Source organism: Teleopsis dalmanni, chromosome 2, assembly GCF_002237135.1.
Source record: "Teleopsis dalmanni isolate 2A chromosome 2, ASM223713v2, whole genome shotgun sequence".
In the NCBI taxonomy this organism is placed as follows: Eukaryota; Metazoa; Arthropoda; class Insecta; order Diptera; family Diopsidae; genus Teleopsis; species Teleopsis dalmanni.
The window spans coordinates 58037751-58056432 of NC_051847.1; the positions used below are offsets into that span (position 1 = coordinate 58037751).

The 18682-nt window shown below is 30.2% G+C and overlaps 1 protein-coding gene across 2 annotated transcripts in view; it reads left to right on the forward strand.

Moving 5' to 3' along the window:
- Positions 1-16390, forward strand: part of LOC119679914 (myosin-9) — a 91781-nt gene extending 75391 nt beyond the window's left edge. For both annotated transcript variants that reach the window (XM_038092506.1, XM_038092505.1), the window contains 9 exons: positions 6796-6978; positions 8892-9212; positions 10713-10901; positions 11167-12870; positions 12938-13147; positions 13225-13667; positions 13733-13867; positions 13955-14012; positions 16266-16390. In XM_038092506.1, the coding sequence (XP_037948434.1) occupies positions 6796-6978; positions 8892-9212; positions 10713-10901; positions 11167-12870; positions 12938-13147; positions 13225-13667; positions 13733-13867; positions 13955-14012; positions 16266-16301 (3279 nt within the window). In that variant the 3' untranslated portion in view covers positions 16302-16390. The remainder of the gene's footprint in view (positions 1-6795; positions 6979-8891; positions 9213-10712; positions 10902-11166; positions 12871-12937; positions 13148-13224; positions 13668-13732; positions 13868-13954; positions 14013-16265) is intronic.
- The last annotated feature ends 2292 nt before the right edge of the window (positions 16391-18682 follow it).

The following is an 18682-nucleotide window of genomic DNA, read 5'->3' on the forward strand; positions in this document are numbered from 1 at the left end:
TCCTATTTATGATATTTATGTTTAATAATAACTTTTAATAAATTCTATAGTTTAGTTTTAGTTTGAAGTACCTGAAGCCCACAGGTCATTGGTCAAGAAATTAATCGAAAACAGATTGCCTTAAATCTCAGATCGTCATGATTAGTGCAATATTAATAATTAATTATAATTATCTAAAACTTTTTTAAATCTAAATTAAATATTTAGAATTACCAGTAATTATTATCGTCAGACTCTGAGTTAAATAAAACACGTCTGCGTACTTATGAGTGTCAAGTGTAACTAACCTTACATTTCTTTATAATTCTTACACTATTATACTCTGAGAACGTCATACTCATGAGAGCGTGAGTATTCGGCACTAATAATTGATCTTAGGTTAGGTTGGAATAGCGGCTACCAACGAGTTCCACATTAGGTAACGATAAACTTATTTGACAACTCTAGAAACATGGCTAATCTTACTCCTAATTTTGCAGAATGGCAGCTCGGACTGATCAGTAATCAAAAGTGCCACGAAGATTTTAGATCTTCTCCTAGTAAAAGATAGTCTAGGCAGGGTTATCATCCTTAGACCCATAATCGCGACAAAAGTTATTACAGGGTAAACCTAATCTTTTAGCATGCCACAGCATGCTGAGTGAACCATCAGCACCGATACCGTAGTGTTAAACAGGTTTCACCTTAGTTGATGTAGCTGACTAGTACGTTGTTTGTTCAATTTAGATTAAGTTAACCCAGTGATTTGACAGTAGAATTCTTTTGCACAGTTTTATTTGGCTATGATGGAATATCAATATCTGGGAAGTGAATATGAGAGGAGAGCGCCTGCCTTGGCAAGCTCGTTCGCCTTTAAATTGCCCAAGATATCCCTATGTCCAGGAACTCATATGAGTTGAACCCTGGCACGTTTAGCTAAATCGTTTAGGAAAGCTTGGCATTCTCGAATAATAATGGATGTGGCTGTAGTTCCTACTAGTTATTTAATGTTAATGATCTCTCTAATATAAGAAATATGAGTACGCCATATAAAAAGAATTATAGTAGAATGTTGCTACAAGTACAATAATAAGACCCCTTCCCATATAATAAAGACTGATTATCGTACAAAATAATGTGTTACTAAAACTTGTCAGTTGATCTATCTTCTTAATAACAACTTTAATATAAGAACTATCAATCAAAATCTTAAATTTTTAGTTTAAGGCTTGTCATTTAAGAGTATAAATCGTCCAAGAACCGTTGACATGCCGATTATGTGCTCAAACAAAAGTGTTTGAGCACTCTAATATGTGAAAATGTTCTTTTCACATATTAGAATGTCAATTAACAAAATAGATGCATCAGCAATAGTAAAAAGTAACTGTCGTGAAAACAAGTCATGCACTACACTCAATGTATATCTCTATATGGTATTTGGTCCGTAGGTGTGAACGGTACAGTACTTTTCTGGAAATAACGAAATTTTGACACTAATCATACGTTATAATCACTAAAGCTTTATGATTACCAATTATTTGTGAAATGAAATTAAAGGCAAGGTATTCATACTAGGTCAATTATATTCACTATTCACAACCCACAACCTAAGAATTGAAGATATTACAACAATATGGCTTTATCTTTATTTTGAACGAGACACAGTACGAAGTAGTTCAGTTTAGAGTTCGGCAGTAGAAAAAAGGTACTGATTGATGACGATTGTTTGGTCTATTTTATGGTCCTGAAAACTACGGATATACCTATGTGAGATTTAACATCTTATAAAAATATATCATGCACAGTTTCAGAGGATATATTTCGATATACCATAGAGCTACCAGAAAACCAAAACCAAAAACAAGAATCAACTGCTTAAAGATGTTGTTTATATTCAGTAGTCTAGTGAAAAAGTTGACATTAATACTCGTAGTCTTAGTATAAAATTCATAAATTTAAATTTATCTTAACCGCTTTGCTAGTTAATGGTGGTGAAGAGGGAAAATTAAACTATGCAGGCAATTACCCGGAGATATAGACTTTATAACCTATAGGTGAATGAAGAGACCTAAAATTCTATTAATGGTTTTACAATCATAAAAATGTCTATATATAGGTTTATAAGGTAGGGGTAAGTGAGAAGACCTTAAAAATCTGTTTATGACTTTACAGCCATAAAAATCTCTATGTATAGAATAAAAAAAGTATGATCCTTTTTCATATGTGTACCTAGGTTTGGAAAGGAAAATTTGAAAGGCGGGCTGTAAGCCACGTAAAGACCTATGGCAACTAGCGATATCAGCCTTTAAATACCTAATTTTGCAAATCCAGAGTCCAAAGTTGAACTCTGTCATTTTATGTCAGTAATAGATAGAAAATTAAGAGAATTATTAAGGCACGTTTTTAGTCCAGATGTTCATTGGATGATTGACATTCTCTTGTTATTATGTGCAAATAAAGAAAAACGTACTGTCTCATTTAGTCTAGTACTTCTTAATCTGTTATTAATAATTTTTGAACATCATGCCCAAAATAAATACTTTTTATTGATGCTGTGAATTAATTTGTTGTTCTTGTTCAACTTAGAACGTCTTATGACAAGGTTAGGTTAGGTTGGAGTGGCGGCCTTGTTTACCAAGAAGCGCACTTGAGCACAAATAATGGCCCGTTAAGGTACCACAGGAAAAGGCGATATTCGTATATAGACAGTATACGATCAACGCCCAAAAAAGGCAACGACTTCCCCATTAGGTGAAGGAAAACCAACCAATATTTTTGATCTCCTTTCCTTCTCGTCCTCAGAGCCACAATCGCGACAAAGGTCATTATAAGGAAGACCCAGTCTCATAGCATGCCTCCCTATTAAGCAGTGACCCGTAGTGCTGAACAGATAAAAAATGACAAGCTTTCACCACTTTTTTTTCATTTCTTTGATCAATGAAACTGTTGGGTATTTGGGTAATAAATAACTTAATAAAATTTAATTTAAATTTGTTTTATAAAACTTTTTAAAAATTTTTCATTTTTTATTTCCTTTAAACATTTTTAATGGTAAACTTTATACAATTTTAAAAATAACAAATGTGCTTACATTCATTTTTATAGGGCGAAACAGATAAACGTTTTGTGAGTAATTGCTTCCAAAATCGCAAACATTAAAAAATAAAAAAAAATCCAAAGTTAATAAAACCTTGTTTACATATTTACTCGTACATTAAAAAATAATATAAATAAAACATATGTACATTTTATTCAGCATATATAGATATATATATATATAAAAGAAACATTAACAATAATTTCCAATACTTTGCAACAAACAAGAATCAAAATCATAATCGTGCATATTCAATTCTAATATGAACTCATTAAATTGTCATTTCAATATGATTTTGCGAATGCATTCTTATAATTTCGCCCGCTAAATTTGCATATAGCCTAAGTATATATGTATGTGTATCTGTGTGCGTGCTTCCATTGCAAATAATACAAAAACAAAAAAAAATTAAAGATATATGTATAATAAAGATAAAACCAATTTATCCGTTTGTACATATCCAGCTTTGGTTTGCTTGACAGCTGAAGTACACTAAAATGTTAATGGATTATTGATGTAACCCGAAAAGTTTGATTTGAATTCCTTTTGATGTTGTCATGTAATCCATACGTACTCGACCTGTAACAATGTACCACAATCCACACTCTATGTGTTTGAAATATACTTCAACCTTTTCATTTTGGTGTACTCATACAAAGTAAATCATTACGATATTTGCCTTAGGATATGCGCAAAAATAGAAAAAATTTAACTTTCCTTCATTTGCTTCATTTGCATTGTGCGGTTTCCGCTGTTAGTTCCAGCGATTTCAGTGCTACTTTCGTCATCATCCGAACTCACCTTCTCAAATCTGTGTTCATACATGCATTATCTGTTGCCATTTTGTTTCCTCTTGTCAAAAATGCATTATCGTTTTCATTATCATTTTTTTTTTACATTTTTTACATTACAAGCATTATTACTGGTACACAATGGTAACGCTGCAAGCGATGCAATGAGTTGCCACCTTACCTCAAACGAACAACAATACAAGTAAACGCGACTAGTGCTGTACTTTCAGTTGTTATTTTCGGAATAATAAATATTAAGCGTTCGATAACGTATCTTAAGGAAGTTTGTTGTGTGAAAAAAGAAAAAAAGAAAGAAAAAAAGCAAAAAAGAGAAAAGAAATAATCTTATTGAAGGTTATTTCCATTTTAATTTACGTATAAAGTTGAATTTAATTTTAAAAATCTTAACAAAAAATATACAATAGAAAGTACAGGAAGAGGAACTACATAGAAAAATTGTGTTTAATATATTTTAGTAAATTTTTTTCCAACTTCATTATCTCATCTATAAATAAATTTCTTTTTAAAAGGGATAATCAATTTTTAAGACTGAGAAGTAAACGTCATTATACATTATTATTATTACTTTGAAGAATTTTGCACTGCAAACCTAGAGATCAATGAGTAGTATATTAGATTTGCCAATATGTTTGTAAGACAGAAAAGTAAACTTCAAAAAATATTAATGCAATTAATTTGATGTATATAAAACTGTGATCCAGAAATCTATTAAAGATATATTTGATTTACTTATATATTTTCAAGACAGAGAAGTAGATGTCAATAAACATTATGATTGATCATTTGAAGGATTTTGGACTGGAGATCTAGAGCTTAATAAATGGTATTTTAAATTAGTCGATGTTTTTTTAAATTAGAAAAATAAACATATTTTAACATTATTATAATCAACTCGAGGGATTTCGCACTATGATCTAGAGATCTAGTGCGACTCTTTTATGAATCAAAATATTTCTAAAGCGAAATTTCCAATCTCATTTTTTTCCACTGTATGGATTCAGAGTAAATCTTGAAGTACAGCTTTTTCAATCAATGGATTCATGGATTAGAGTATTTTATGAAGCAAAATTTCCTTACTAAGTAATGGCATCGAACTCACTTTGTAAAGTCTTTCTTCTTTATTCTATTTATAAGATACGAAATTTAGTATTTCTTTCATTTGTGTAACAATGCTGGACAACATCCTAGAATGCACTTCGAAGTATTATTAATTTTCTAATGAAACCTGGGAGTATCCTTAGGTTAACTTTCTAATTTTATTGTATATGGTAATAATTTATCCTTTATGATCTACTTATTGCTCCTTTACTTTCCAAATGGATGAAAAGAAATAACATCACATAATAATGACGATATAATGATTTGCATTTTGACAAATTTGTTTTCCATTCCCCTGATGGAGATTGCAACAAAATTCGAAACCTATTGAAACCATAGCTGCTTATTTTTGCCAATCAGTTAGGATTGCTATTACAAGATAGCATAAGATAAGAAATGAAATAAGGTAATAAGATCTTCTATTATTAGATCGCCTCTTAGTTTAAATCGAAATGTGTTATGGGTATAGAAAAGGCCGTTGTTCCATGAATAATTCACATCGTTAAATTGTCATTTAACTTTCGTACTTTAGGTCACTACCGATGTACTAAAGTACTCAGAATCTTGTAGGTCTTATCTCCTTATCAGTAAAGCAATGTTGTTATATACCTCTAGGAATCCCAATTGCGTTTCCAATATTTTTTTTTTGTTACTTCAGTTTGGTTATAAGTATATGGTTTGTATTGATTTTGTACTTATGTACTTACTTTTGTACTTTGTACTACTTTTATACTTATGGTTTTGTATTATATACAAATATAGTAACACTAGAACTATAGTCTCACTAGAGTTGTAAACTCCAGATTTTTTGGGAAAATCCCGACTTTCGGTATTTATAACACAAAAAATAAAATTTGATGTTTAATAGAGCATTCAATATTAAAATATACTTTTAAAAAAATTTTACGGCAAATTAGAGATCCTTCGAGTTAAAAGTTATAGCAGTGAAATCAGTAGACACAGCGATATCATCTAAAAGGTATATAGTTATATATTATCTAATGGAGAGATAATATTAAAATATCGCCAATAACACTACTAAGTAACAGTTTAACACAACAATCTTTTTTGTGAAACAATAAAAAAAAAACAAAATGTATTACCATTTAAGTTTTTGTGGCATGTGGCAACATTGCATCGTTAGCACTCTAAACCTATATTTACATATTTCTTCATACATGCTTTTATTTCAACTTTAATACAATACTTAAAAGATTTGCATTTATCTGTACATTATTACTTTTCCTTATGTAACATATATTTATACTATTTTACTTTCTTCTTCACAAGCACTTTTTTCATCTAATTTTACATATTAAGTATATAATTTCGACTTTCTCTTCATTTACCTAATATAAATATGTTTATAATTAATTATGCTCCTATTGTTCTTGTTTATAATTTCCTAAAATTGCTTTTGCTGAGCCAGTAGCAAATGCAGTAAATAAATATTTTTCTAAATTTTTTTTTAACTATAACTTATGCCTTAGTATTATATATTAGTGGATATGACTAACAAAAAAATAATTAATTAAGCGCACTGTTAAATTTATTGCACCCATCAGAAAGGTCTCATTATCGAACGCCTGCATTTGTTAATGGTAGCCTGTTTCGTTTGTCTGTCTACTGTGCCTCTCTTAACTAGCAGTAAAGAGTAGTTCAATTTTGTTAACCTCTTGTGCAAATTATCATTTAACACCATGAATTTTGGGATTTTAATAAAATATATAATTCTCTCTATTTCCCAAAATGCACACACCCATTGCTAAATATTCGATGCGTGTTTTCCAATGCGTGTTTAAACTATAGTCGGATGCAGAACGGGCACGTGAAGAAGCCACCGCATTACAAGAGAAACTTGAAAAGAGTCAAGGTGAAGTTTATCGACTGAAGGCCAAGCTTGAGAATGCGCAAGGTGAACAAGAGAGTCTGCGGCAAGAATTGGAAAAATCGCAGAGCAGTGTATCCCGCATACATGCAGACCGAGATAGGGTATTTAATTTTTTTAATCATATGGCGAAAGGCACGAGGATATTATTTCTTTTTTTGAAACTTAAATATTTTTGATAACTGATATAGTATAATGTATTAAAAGAATAATTCTGTGTAACAAAAATTTAATATGAATATTTGGTTTATAAATAATAACAATTTTTAATCATAGTTCTCTGAAGCGATATTTATATAACGTAATAACGATATATCCGTCAATAGAAAATATCGGTTAGTGTTTCCATTACATTGGCGGTCCATATCCCAGTAGTTTATACACTAGAGAATTGCAATAAGTACTCAATAGTCGAGTCATCTCTTTTCGCTTTTTCTTTTTTGTGGTGGTGAGTATGAGTGCGTATAAATAGCAGCATAAGAAAGTACTCATACGCACTTATACTTGCTCTTGATTTTTATAAGTACACTCTAAGTATTATACTTTGACACTTAGCAGTTCTCTCTGTTACACAAATTAAAAATTTATACAAATTAAAACTAAACAAAAATATATAAACATATTTTGAAAGAGTAGAAAAAAGTAGAACATGGAAGCGTAAAAATTCTTATTCATATAAAATGTCAGTTTATATATAAATTTCCCTACGACAGTTAATTCCTTCAAAAATTCCCTTTTTTTTGAAAAGTTATATTTGTAGTCTCAGTCTTCGAAAAATAAAATATTTTAAGGATCATAATCAGATATTACAAAGCAAAACTATTTCAATAGGTTGTTTAAAGTTAGTAAAGAAATAAAAACACTAAGTTCTTATAAATTTATGTCTGATATTTTAATTCATTTATTTACGAACTCAATGATAAAATAATAAAAAAATAAATAAGCTTAATTAGTTTAAAGTCTAGAAAAATATAAAAAAAGTTTATTTTGCAAAACTTACCTGTTTATAATTTCCACAATAAGGCAATAGAGGCCATTCCTGTAAACAAAAAAAAGCGAAAATAAAAATATTATTAATATGCTAACTAACTGCACTAAAAACATAGTATTAACATTTTTTCATTAAATACTACAAAATACTTCCGCAGACAACTTATATGTATATGGACCCTATTGACACTGTATGTCATCTGATATTTCTTTACTATTTAATGCATATTTTACAGCGGGAAAATAAGATCGTGTGTATCGGCGCTTGTGCAAAAGACTCCATAGATTGTGTCTGTGTTCAGGCTTATGCATATCCAAACGCACCCAAATTTAGGCTTAAGCTTTTAGGCTCCCCAAACTTTAAATCACTCAATGACATTTCCAAGATCAGAATTTAATCTTCCTTTACTTTGACAATGACATATAATTCATTATAAGCAGTTTTCAGTATATTTATATTTTTAATGGGTGGGATCCTGAAAATTCACTAACACTACTATTTGAACCGATTTTTTTTAATAATATCAACAAATAGGAAGCTCGATAGGTCGATTATGTTGAATAATGTTGATATTATCTATATAATAATAAATAATTTTTTTAAGCTCAGAAAGTGTATAACTTTTTATAATGATTTCAAAACACTACTGAATAGTAATGTTAATTTTGGTAGGGATCTAAAAAATATATAACACTAATTTACATTTACTTCATTTATAAGCATAATCATTTTCCCAAATTTTTTTTTTACATTTGAGGATTTAATAAATTGAGTTTACTATGATTTGGGTAGTGCGATAGTCAATTAATATTTAAATACACTCATTAAAGAATAGAGAGAAATGAATAATATTTCTGAAAAATAAATTCATAATAAACAAAGTAAAATATCAGTTGTCAAAATTAGTATTCAATAACTTAGAAAATAAAATTTCTTATATGACAATCTCGTATTTGCCTATGAGTTATATTGTTCAAGACCTTGCACCACCCATCGTAAAACTTTATGATCTACAAACAAATTTAGGCCTTCGCTGAGGTTGAAAAAATGAAAGAAGAAATGGAACGCACGCAAGCCACTTTGGGTAAAGCACAGTTACAACAGGAGAAACTTCAGAACTCACTCGACAAAGCACAAAACGAAGTCGATCATTTGCAAGAGAAACTCGATAAGGCTGGCACCGAAAATCGTCGTTTGGTGCTCGAAAAAGAGAAACTCACCTATGATTATGATAATTTACAGTCTCAGTTGGATAAGGCATTAGGACAAGCAGCACGTATGCAAAAAGAACGCGAAACCTTAACACTTGACACTGACAGAATACGGGAGAAATTAGAAAAAACTCAGGTATGTAGCGAATTCGGGTAGCCTCTACACGTATACTCGTATAAGTTGACTGCTTATGGTTAGATAGTGTATATAAAGTAACTAAGTAAATCACTAACTTAGACTATATATATTATAAATCACTACTATATGATTTGAAACTTGTTTTATGTACTATATACTAACAGCAATGTATTTTCTATTTCTATCGTAAAGTAATAAATACGCGTATATACAGGTTACTATTATAGATAATAAATAAGTAGGATGTTTTGTTAAGATGACAAGATGCAGTGATTCAAATATATAAGAAAAATATAATTGAATTTTTTATATGAAATTTGTAGTGTGTCTTTGATAATTCAAAATTTTTCTTAAAGCAGATATAAAGCAGAAATTTATTGAGGCAAGTACCTTAAATATCTTTGATAGACATAGTACTATATAGATTATCTCTAATTAATCCTTAGTACGAATAAAGGTTTTAAGGTTATGAATTCTGTGCAAATTTTTTGAAATTTAAATCGGATATATATATAGTCGTTAGATATAAATACTAATTGATTCCAGTCTTAATCGGATATACAATGTCTTTAGATATAAAAAATTTTTAATTAATACCAACTTGTTTCGGTCATAGAATAAATTTTAAGATATGCAAAAATAGTGTTTGGTTCGAACCCGTAACGTCTATAATAACAATTTTGATATATGTTTAAAAATAGAGCTGCAAACCTGGAAATCTTATATGTAGCAGTTTATAATTCAAAATCAAATTAAAGTTATATATGTTATCTTTAACAATTAATGGTATATCTCAAGAGTACTATATATAATAGGGTTCTGTAAAAAAATGTATCTGGCTTTCTGTGCATACTATCTTTATGTTTTTGCTTACTTATATGAAATTTCAGCTTTAAAAATTCTTTTTATTTATACAATTAATTAATATTTTTTAATAAAATATTTAATTATTCAAATTAATAATTTAATCTTGTATAAATTTATGAAATTGTTATATCTGCTTTTAAATAATTTTTCCCTGTGCTTTTTTAAACGAACTTAATTTTTGGTTTTTCTACAGAAAAAATACTACCCAATACCTATTAGGTATTTTCAAAATTCTTCAAATACCTATTCCTTACCTCATATCAGGTATCGTTTCTTTACTACTTGTTCTGTTTCTATATACGTTTTCGCGTTAATTTTAATTTAAGTTTTTACTTTGGTAATTTTCGATTATCTTTCCCAACTGAATAAGTACATAATCGCATACCTATGTATATTTAATAAGTCATCATCACCCATAAGTTCTTTCTCTTTTCCTCAGATATCTGTCTTCACAAACTGTCTTACTGAACAAACCTGTATATACGTGTATATATATATATATATATCCAATAATATATCTATAACTATAATACTATTGATATGATATGATAATGATATGATATGTAAATGTGTATGTTGTATCTTTAATGTTGTAAATATTTGTCGACTTGTTATTGAACACTAACGTAGATGCAACTAGCACGCGTCCAGAAAGAACGGGATCAATTTTCTGATGAACTCGAAACACTGAAAGAGCGTTCAGAATCATCGCAAACGTTGCTTATGAAAGCAGCACGTGATAGAGAAGCAATGCAAACCGATTTGGAGGTGCTCAAGGAGCGTTACGAGAAATCGCACGCCATACAACAGAAACTACAGGTAATATTTATCGCATAGAATGCATATGCAAATGCAAGCTTAGCAGAAGGTAGAAGTATTCCAATGAAAATATAAAAAGAAAAAACGATGACAAAATTTCAATAAACCGCGTTTTGAGCATGTTTTGAAAATTATTTTGAATTGGCTGTTTGTGAACTGTAGCTTCTAAAAATTGTGCTTGAAACAACTTCAACACATAATCAAACTCTCACGGTTTAACATTTTAACTAAAACAATTTCTTTCAATCTTTTGACATACTTATAGATGGAACGCGATGACGCAGTGACAGAGGTGGAAATTCTTAAGGAGAAACTAGACAAAGCTCTTTACGCCAGCCAGAAACTGATTGATGAGAAAGACACTTCGAACAAGGAATTCGAGAAGATGCTTGAGAAATACGACCGTGCGCAGAATGAAATTTATCGTCTGCAATCACGTTGTGATACCGCAGAAGCAGATCGTGCACGCCTCGAGGTTGAGGCGGAACGGTCGTCATTAGCTGCTTCGAAAGCACGTGAAGACTTACGTAAATTGCAAGAGGAAAGTACACGTTTACAAGAAGCTTGTGATAGAGCTGCCTTGCAACTCAGTAGAGCAAAGGAGTGTGAAGATAATGCACGCGGTGAACTCGAACACAATCGTGAAAGATTCGATAAGTTGCAAACAGACTTACGACGCGCACAAGGTGAGAAGGAACATTTACAATCTGAGTTGGAACGCGTGTCATATGAATTGGAGCGAGCACACGCAGCACAAAGCAAAGCAAGCGCCAGTGTGGAATCTGCCAAAGAAGAAGCTGCACACTATGCAGTTGAGTTGGAGAAAATGCGCGATCGATATGAAAAGAGTCAAACTGAGCTTAGAAAATTACAAGATACCGATACTTTCGGTCGAGAAACACGTCGCCTTAAAGAAGAAAACGAGCGTTTGCGTGAAAAACTCGATAAAACGCTCATGGAACTTGAAACAATACGTGGCAAATCACAATATGAATCCGAATCCTTTGAAAAATATAAAGATAAATATGATAAGATTGAGCATGAAATACAGAATATGGAATCTAAATTGCATGAGACAACTCTGCAGCTCGAACTATCCAAAGGAGAAGTTGCCAAACTTTTGGCGAATCAAGAGAAACAGCGCAGTGAATTGGAACGCGCACACATTGAGCGTGAAAAAGCACGCGACAAACATGAGAAACTACTTAAAGAAGTTGAAAGACTACGCCTGCAATCGTCTTCAGCTATTAGTCCGGCTGATTCAGTACGAGCATCTATGTCAGCAGGAGAACGTCAAGAGATCGATAGATTGCGTGATCGACTCGAAAAAGCACTACAATCGCGTGATGCTACAGAACTGGAAGCAGGACGCCTCGCAAAGGAACTCGAAAAAGCTCAAATGCATTTAGCCAAACAACAAGAGACCAACGAATCAACACGCATTGAATTCGAACGTATGTCCGCCGAACTTGGTCGCCTCCATGACCGTCTCGAGAAGTCGGAAGCAGAAAAGGAAACATTACGACAGAGTAGAAATGGTGGTGATAAACCGCATCCACAGATTGAGAAACATATACAAAAATTAGAAGCTGATTGCAAACAATTGGCCATGGAACGAGAACAATTGGTTTTACAGTTGGAGAAGAGTCAAGAAATTTTAATGAATTTCCAAAAAGAACTGCAAAATGCTGAAACTGAACTACAGCGCACTCGAGAAGAGAACAGAAAGTTACGAAACGGCCAGCCTGTGGCACCAGCAGCACCAGCCGAAATACAAGCCATGCAAAAGGAAATACAACTACTTCAACAGAAATTGCAGGATTCCGAAAAGGCACTCGCAACAGCCGCACCAGCGGCAGGTGGCGCTAGTCGTGAAGAACTCGAACAATGGCGTAAGGTCATTGAAGCCGAGAAGAACAAAGCAGATATGGCAGACAAGGCAGCACAAGAAATGCATAAACGTATACAGGTTCGTATATCATCACACATTTTACCATAACCCCAATAAAAATATTCTAACTACCTCCATTTTATAGTTGATGGACCAACACATTAAAGAACAACACCAACAAATGCAGAAAATGCAACAACAAATGGCACAACAACAACAACAACAACAACCGCCAACGCAAGAGCACGCAAAGGAACTGGAGAAAGTTAAAAGTGAAATGCAAGCCGCGTGTGTGGAACGGGATCGCTTCCAACAACAATTGGAGTTGCTGGTACAGGAACTGGAGAAGAGTCAGGTATGCCAAACAAACTAAATTTTACAACATATAATATACCTATATATACATTTCTGCATTTCCATTATTTTTTATAGGTTGCAAATCAGGAACAAGCCAAGCAATTGCAGGCCGCTCAACAGCAGGTGCAGCAGTTGCAACAGCAAATACAAATGTTACAGCAGCAAATGCAACAATTGCAACAAGCTGGAAATGCTGGCGCTGCAGCAACCGATGTGCAACGACAGCAATTGGAGCAACAGCAGAAGCAACTGGAAGAAGTGCGTAAGCAAATCGATAATCAAGCGAAAGCCACCGAGAGCGAACGTAAGATTATTGAAGAGCAACGCAAACAAATTGAAGCCAAACGCAAGGATATCGAAGAGAAGGAGAAGAAAATGGCGGACTTTGATGTCCAACTACGCAAACGGAAAGAACAAATGGACCAATTGGAGAAATCACTGCAAACACAAGGCGGTGGTGCAGCCGCAGCAGGCGAACTTAACAAAAAACTTATGGACACCCAAAGACAATTGGAAGCGTAAGTACAGCTCGATGTATACTTATGAAGTATTTTAATAATTCCTTAATAATTCTTATTAATAGATGCATCAAAGAACTGCAGAATACCAAGGAAGAGCACAAAAAAGCGACAACCGAAACCGAGAGATTATTGCAACTGGTGCAAATGTCACAAGAAGAACAGAATGCCAAGGAGAAAACAATTATGGACTTACAACAGTACGTGACCAATACAATTTTTTTTATTTTCAACACATTCTTAAAGTCGTTAATTAATCATATATTTCTTTTTTCTTCTTATTTTAGAGCTTTAAAGATCGCTCAAGCAAAAGTAAAACAAGCACAAACGCAACAACAACAAGACGTAAGTAATAAAAATTTAATAGTAGACTTTTCTTTATTACTATATAATCTGTTCCAAATATTTATAAGTTGATTTTGATATGATCTTAGGATTCGTTTAAACCATTGTTCAATTTTTGTGAACAGCGTTTAGTATAAAAATATTAGTATGTCATATAATACATTCCTCGGAACTCATCAAAAGAGACCGCGTAAACACTGTAAGGCTTACTGCAGTTCTCTATAGTCATTGGTGTTTAGGAACCCAAACAGAGAAACTGTTTAACCCTTATAATCTTCACTGCAGAAGTTGTGAAAACCCTCAGGAAAGGGAAACCACAATACATTTTCTCTGTGAATGTCCGGCTCTGGCGTCGAGAAGAATTAGGTGTTTAGGAAGAAACTTCTTTTATAGTCTATCAAACTGTTCATCGGTGAGGACGAAAGACCTATTAAATTATCTGAATTCGACGGAATTGATTTAGTCTCTACTCTTTTATACTAGGGGTTTTTGCGAGGAATATGGTAGCAAAACGGCGAAAAATCGAAGTATACGAAGGTTATGGTTGAAGAGAGACTTGAATAAGTGTAAAGGTAGCAATTGAATTATGTTTGATACTAATTTTAATGTTATATTGTCATAAATAGCTATGAATAAATTTGCTATGTATACTTGATAGACATCTATTAAAAAAACAATTTGATGTTTAAATTTAAATATTTTCAAAACCGAAAACTAACCAAGCTTATTATAATAGATTAGTTATAATCATCGCAAAAAGCGCTCCTATTTATATACAGATAAAATAACACTTATGTGGGCTTTCAATTGGTAAATCTAGGGAAAACGTTTATACAATCGAGATAAATTTATAACACTCTAATGCAACTTTCATTTGTGATTGGAAAATCTATATAACACTTGAGATTAATTTATAACAGTAAGGATATTTCGTCAGAGTATGGATATTTCGCAAGATTACCCTGAAATGAACACCTGTTTTACATGATTTAACAGATAAAGAAGTGTGATTTGCGTCACCATGTGCCCAATTTGTTAGTATATTGTTACAATTTGTTTTATTTTCAACTTGTATTGCATATACCTTGCTTCGTTGTCAATGATTGAAGATATTATGCAACGCTTGTATATATAGACATTATTTTCATTTAAAATTCTCACTCAGTATAATTGAAGAAAACGTTAAATAAGTATAATGGCAACAGTGGAATTGTGTTTAATACTAATTGTATTATAAAATTTAATTTCAATAGCTGGAATCACGTTTCCAACTCATATGTCATGTTTATAAAATTATATTATGTTCACACACCCAATCGGAAGTATGACCAATATTGTATGCATATCTAATTGATTTTAATTCAATTCAACAACAGACAAATGGGTGTATTTAAAACATGGACATTTCCGGATCATATTGTCGTCTCCACAACTGCAACAGATATAATTAAAAGGGAGATTCAAACTTTTAGTATGGTTTTCTAATATGCAATGACCTATGAGTAAATCTGTCACAAGACTGATACCTCAATCAGTGCGATAAGCTTTAGCTATTATTATTGTTACCTTTTTCTATTGGTCATTAAAAAAAAAAAATTTACATATTTGACAAAATGGGTGATACATAAACTAATTTAGAGTTAGTTACTTTAAAAAGCATCTGTCACTTTTCTTCCCCAGGATCCCCGTTCTATATTATACCATACTGTATATCTCTATACCTATACTGTACTACACCATAACGTACTTTTAATAAAAAAAAATACCATTCTGTACTAAAATATAACATACGATCCCATAATATTATTAATTAGACCGAGAGATCGCGGGTTAGTATCATCGCTTATGATAAGAACATGGGTCGAAAACTGCATCATAATCACGGTTGCCACTTGAAAATTTTTTTCTGTACCAAAATTGGTTTAAAAAGGTACCATTTCTGTAAAAAAAGGTCCAAAATTTTTTTATAAAAAAAATTAATTGGAAATATCCACAATAAAGTTGGGTCGTCAAAAATGTACCATTTTTTGAACGTGAGTACCAAACGAAAAAAAAAAAAAAAAAGTACCAATTTTGGTACTAAAGTACCATAAGTGGCAACCGTGATCATAATGATTAAATGATTATAGTTACTCAAGAAATAGTAACTAGAAGTAGTTTAATATTTATAGAAAATTTTTAAATATTTATATACCATACATAATATGTATACATATACACATAATAATATTAAATAAATTTTTTTTGTTTCAGGCCGGACCAGCGGGATTCTTAAAGAGCTTTTTCTAAACTCAGTAAGCGAAAAGTATTACTCAAATCAATTCTAATTTTTTCTTGTAAATTTTTAACTATCAAAACCTCAAAGTATTTATTTTTAAGAAATCAACTCATTTATTATATAAATAATTCCTTCTTTTCTACTAAAGAAATTAATAAAATAAAAATATAACTTGAACTAAAAAATATTACAAAATTTGCTGAATGCTGCTTTTTTGATTAATTAAAAATACTTACTCTAAATTTAATTTAATTTTCATATTTCAATTAAATACATAAAATTATTGAACCCACAGAATTGTTGATAAAGAAAAACTTTGATAAAAAAAATTAATAAATATTAAAAATATTATAAATAAAATAAACTAAAACTATGAAAATATCGTGAAAAATTGTTCATACATTTGTGATGTCATTAGAAAAATAAATAAAAATAAAATATATTATATAGAACAAAATTAATATATATACATATATATATATATTTCACAATTTATAGGCATAAATAAAATATTTAAAACTGAAATTAATATATATATATAGAGACACTCACACATTTACAAAACATACTCATACAAATAAACACGCAAAACAATCAACAAAATACATATTCATTTTCAATAGCAAAAATAATATTAAAATAATTTATATATATATACTTATATATATATATAAATGGTTTAATTATAAATAAAAAAAATAAAAATATTTGAATAAAATAAAAAGTTGAGTAGTTAAAATCTTAAAAATTTAATTTATAAATAATTAATGTAACAGTTAATAGTTAGTTATTTAAATTAAAATTAATTAACAATTAAAGTATTTATATAGTAAAAAATTAATATTAATTAATAATTGTAATTGTATATAAATTAGTTGAACATATAGTGAACTTATTTTACATAATTATAATATTTATAGACATGTGCATATTTATATATGTATATATATTCATATACATACATTAAGAAATATATATACACTAAAAACGTATAAACATAAATAACAATAATAATATATAAATATATAAATCTAGTCAAATTGTACCAATATAACATTAATAATATATAAGATAAAAAGGAAAAAAAATTATTAATATATATAAAAATATTAGAAGTGAATAGCAGTGAAAAGCAGTGAAGGAAGAAGGAAGAAAGGAACAACACTATTTAGCAATATTAAATTTAGAAGTCTTAAGCCCACAAATTCACAACTTTTCCCATCTTTATAAATATATGTATATATATATATATGTATGTGTACATATATGTATATATTATACATGAATAATAATTATTAGCTCTTGACTGCGCTTATATCATAATTATTGGTAAATATTGGTTTGAATATGCCTTCAACCGTGCTTTAATTTTACGCTGAAATAAAATTATTATACCCGGGATATATCCCGTAGGAGACCTACAAAGAAGGAAGGAAAGCTGGTACGCATGTAAGTAACTTCAGGAATAGTTTTTAAAACTAAAAGAGATTGTTAGGAAGCAAAGCCTGTTGTGAACTTTAGATTATAAAATATTTAATAACCATTCCATATTTGAAGACATGTTGTTTGAAGAACCACAGATTTTAAAAAAATTATAGCGCGGTGATCAATATAGACATTGTATGGAAGCAATTTTTGTTTTTGGTTTTATAATTAATGATAATTTTTGAATTTTGCTTTATAAAAATGTGAAAAATATAACGAATTTGAAACATAAAACTTCCAAGATTCAAAAACTGCCTTTTATTAAATAATAATTTAGATATATTAAAGGTTAAAAAAATATTTATGATATAAAATAGATTTTTGAGGAAGCACCATTATTCCATACATAAAGTAGTCGAGTTTTGGAAATTTTAATCTGGAGGATCAAACAACGTATGAATTTGAAGAGTGGCTTTTTGGTATGTCTTTCCATAAAATATATTTTCAAAGTTTCATTTTTTTCATTTTTCTTAATTTATTTACCATTTAAAAGCTAAGAGTAATAAATTGCAATATATAGAACCTTCTTCGTTATATATACCTCGACTAAGACTTATGACAGGAAAATCAAAAATCTATTATTTTTTTTTATATTATATTCTTATATTACTTTTTCAATCCTTTCGCTACTAATTTATTACCAAAGCTCTTGTTCAAATTTTGACTACCAGATCACTCTCTTTTATTTTCTTTTCTTTTTTTTATTTCTTTTTTTTTCTTCTTCTTTTTTTTATTTTTTATACTTTAGTTTCTTTTCTTTTTATTTATTTTTTTTTCATCTCTACAGTAAAATTATTTTTTCTTCTCTCAGCATTAACTCTCTCTCAATCTTCATCTATTTTCCTCATTAACCCATCTGTATAATTTTTTTATACATTTGTTATAAAAGCTGACTAAATTTAGTTCT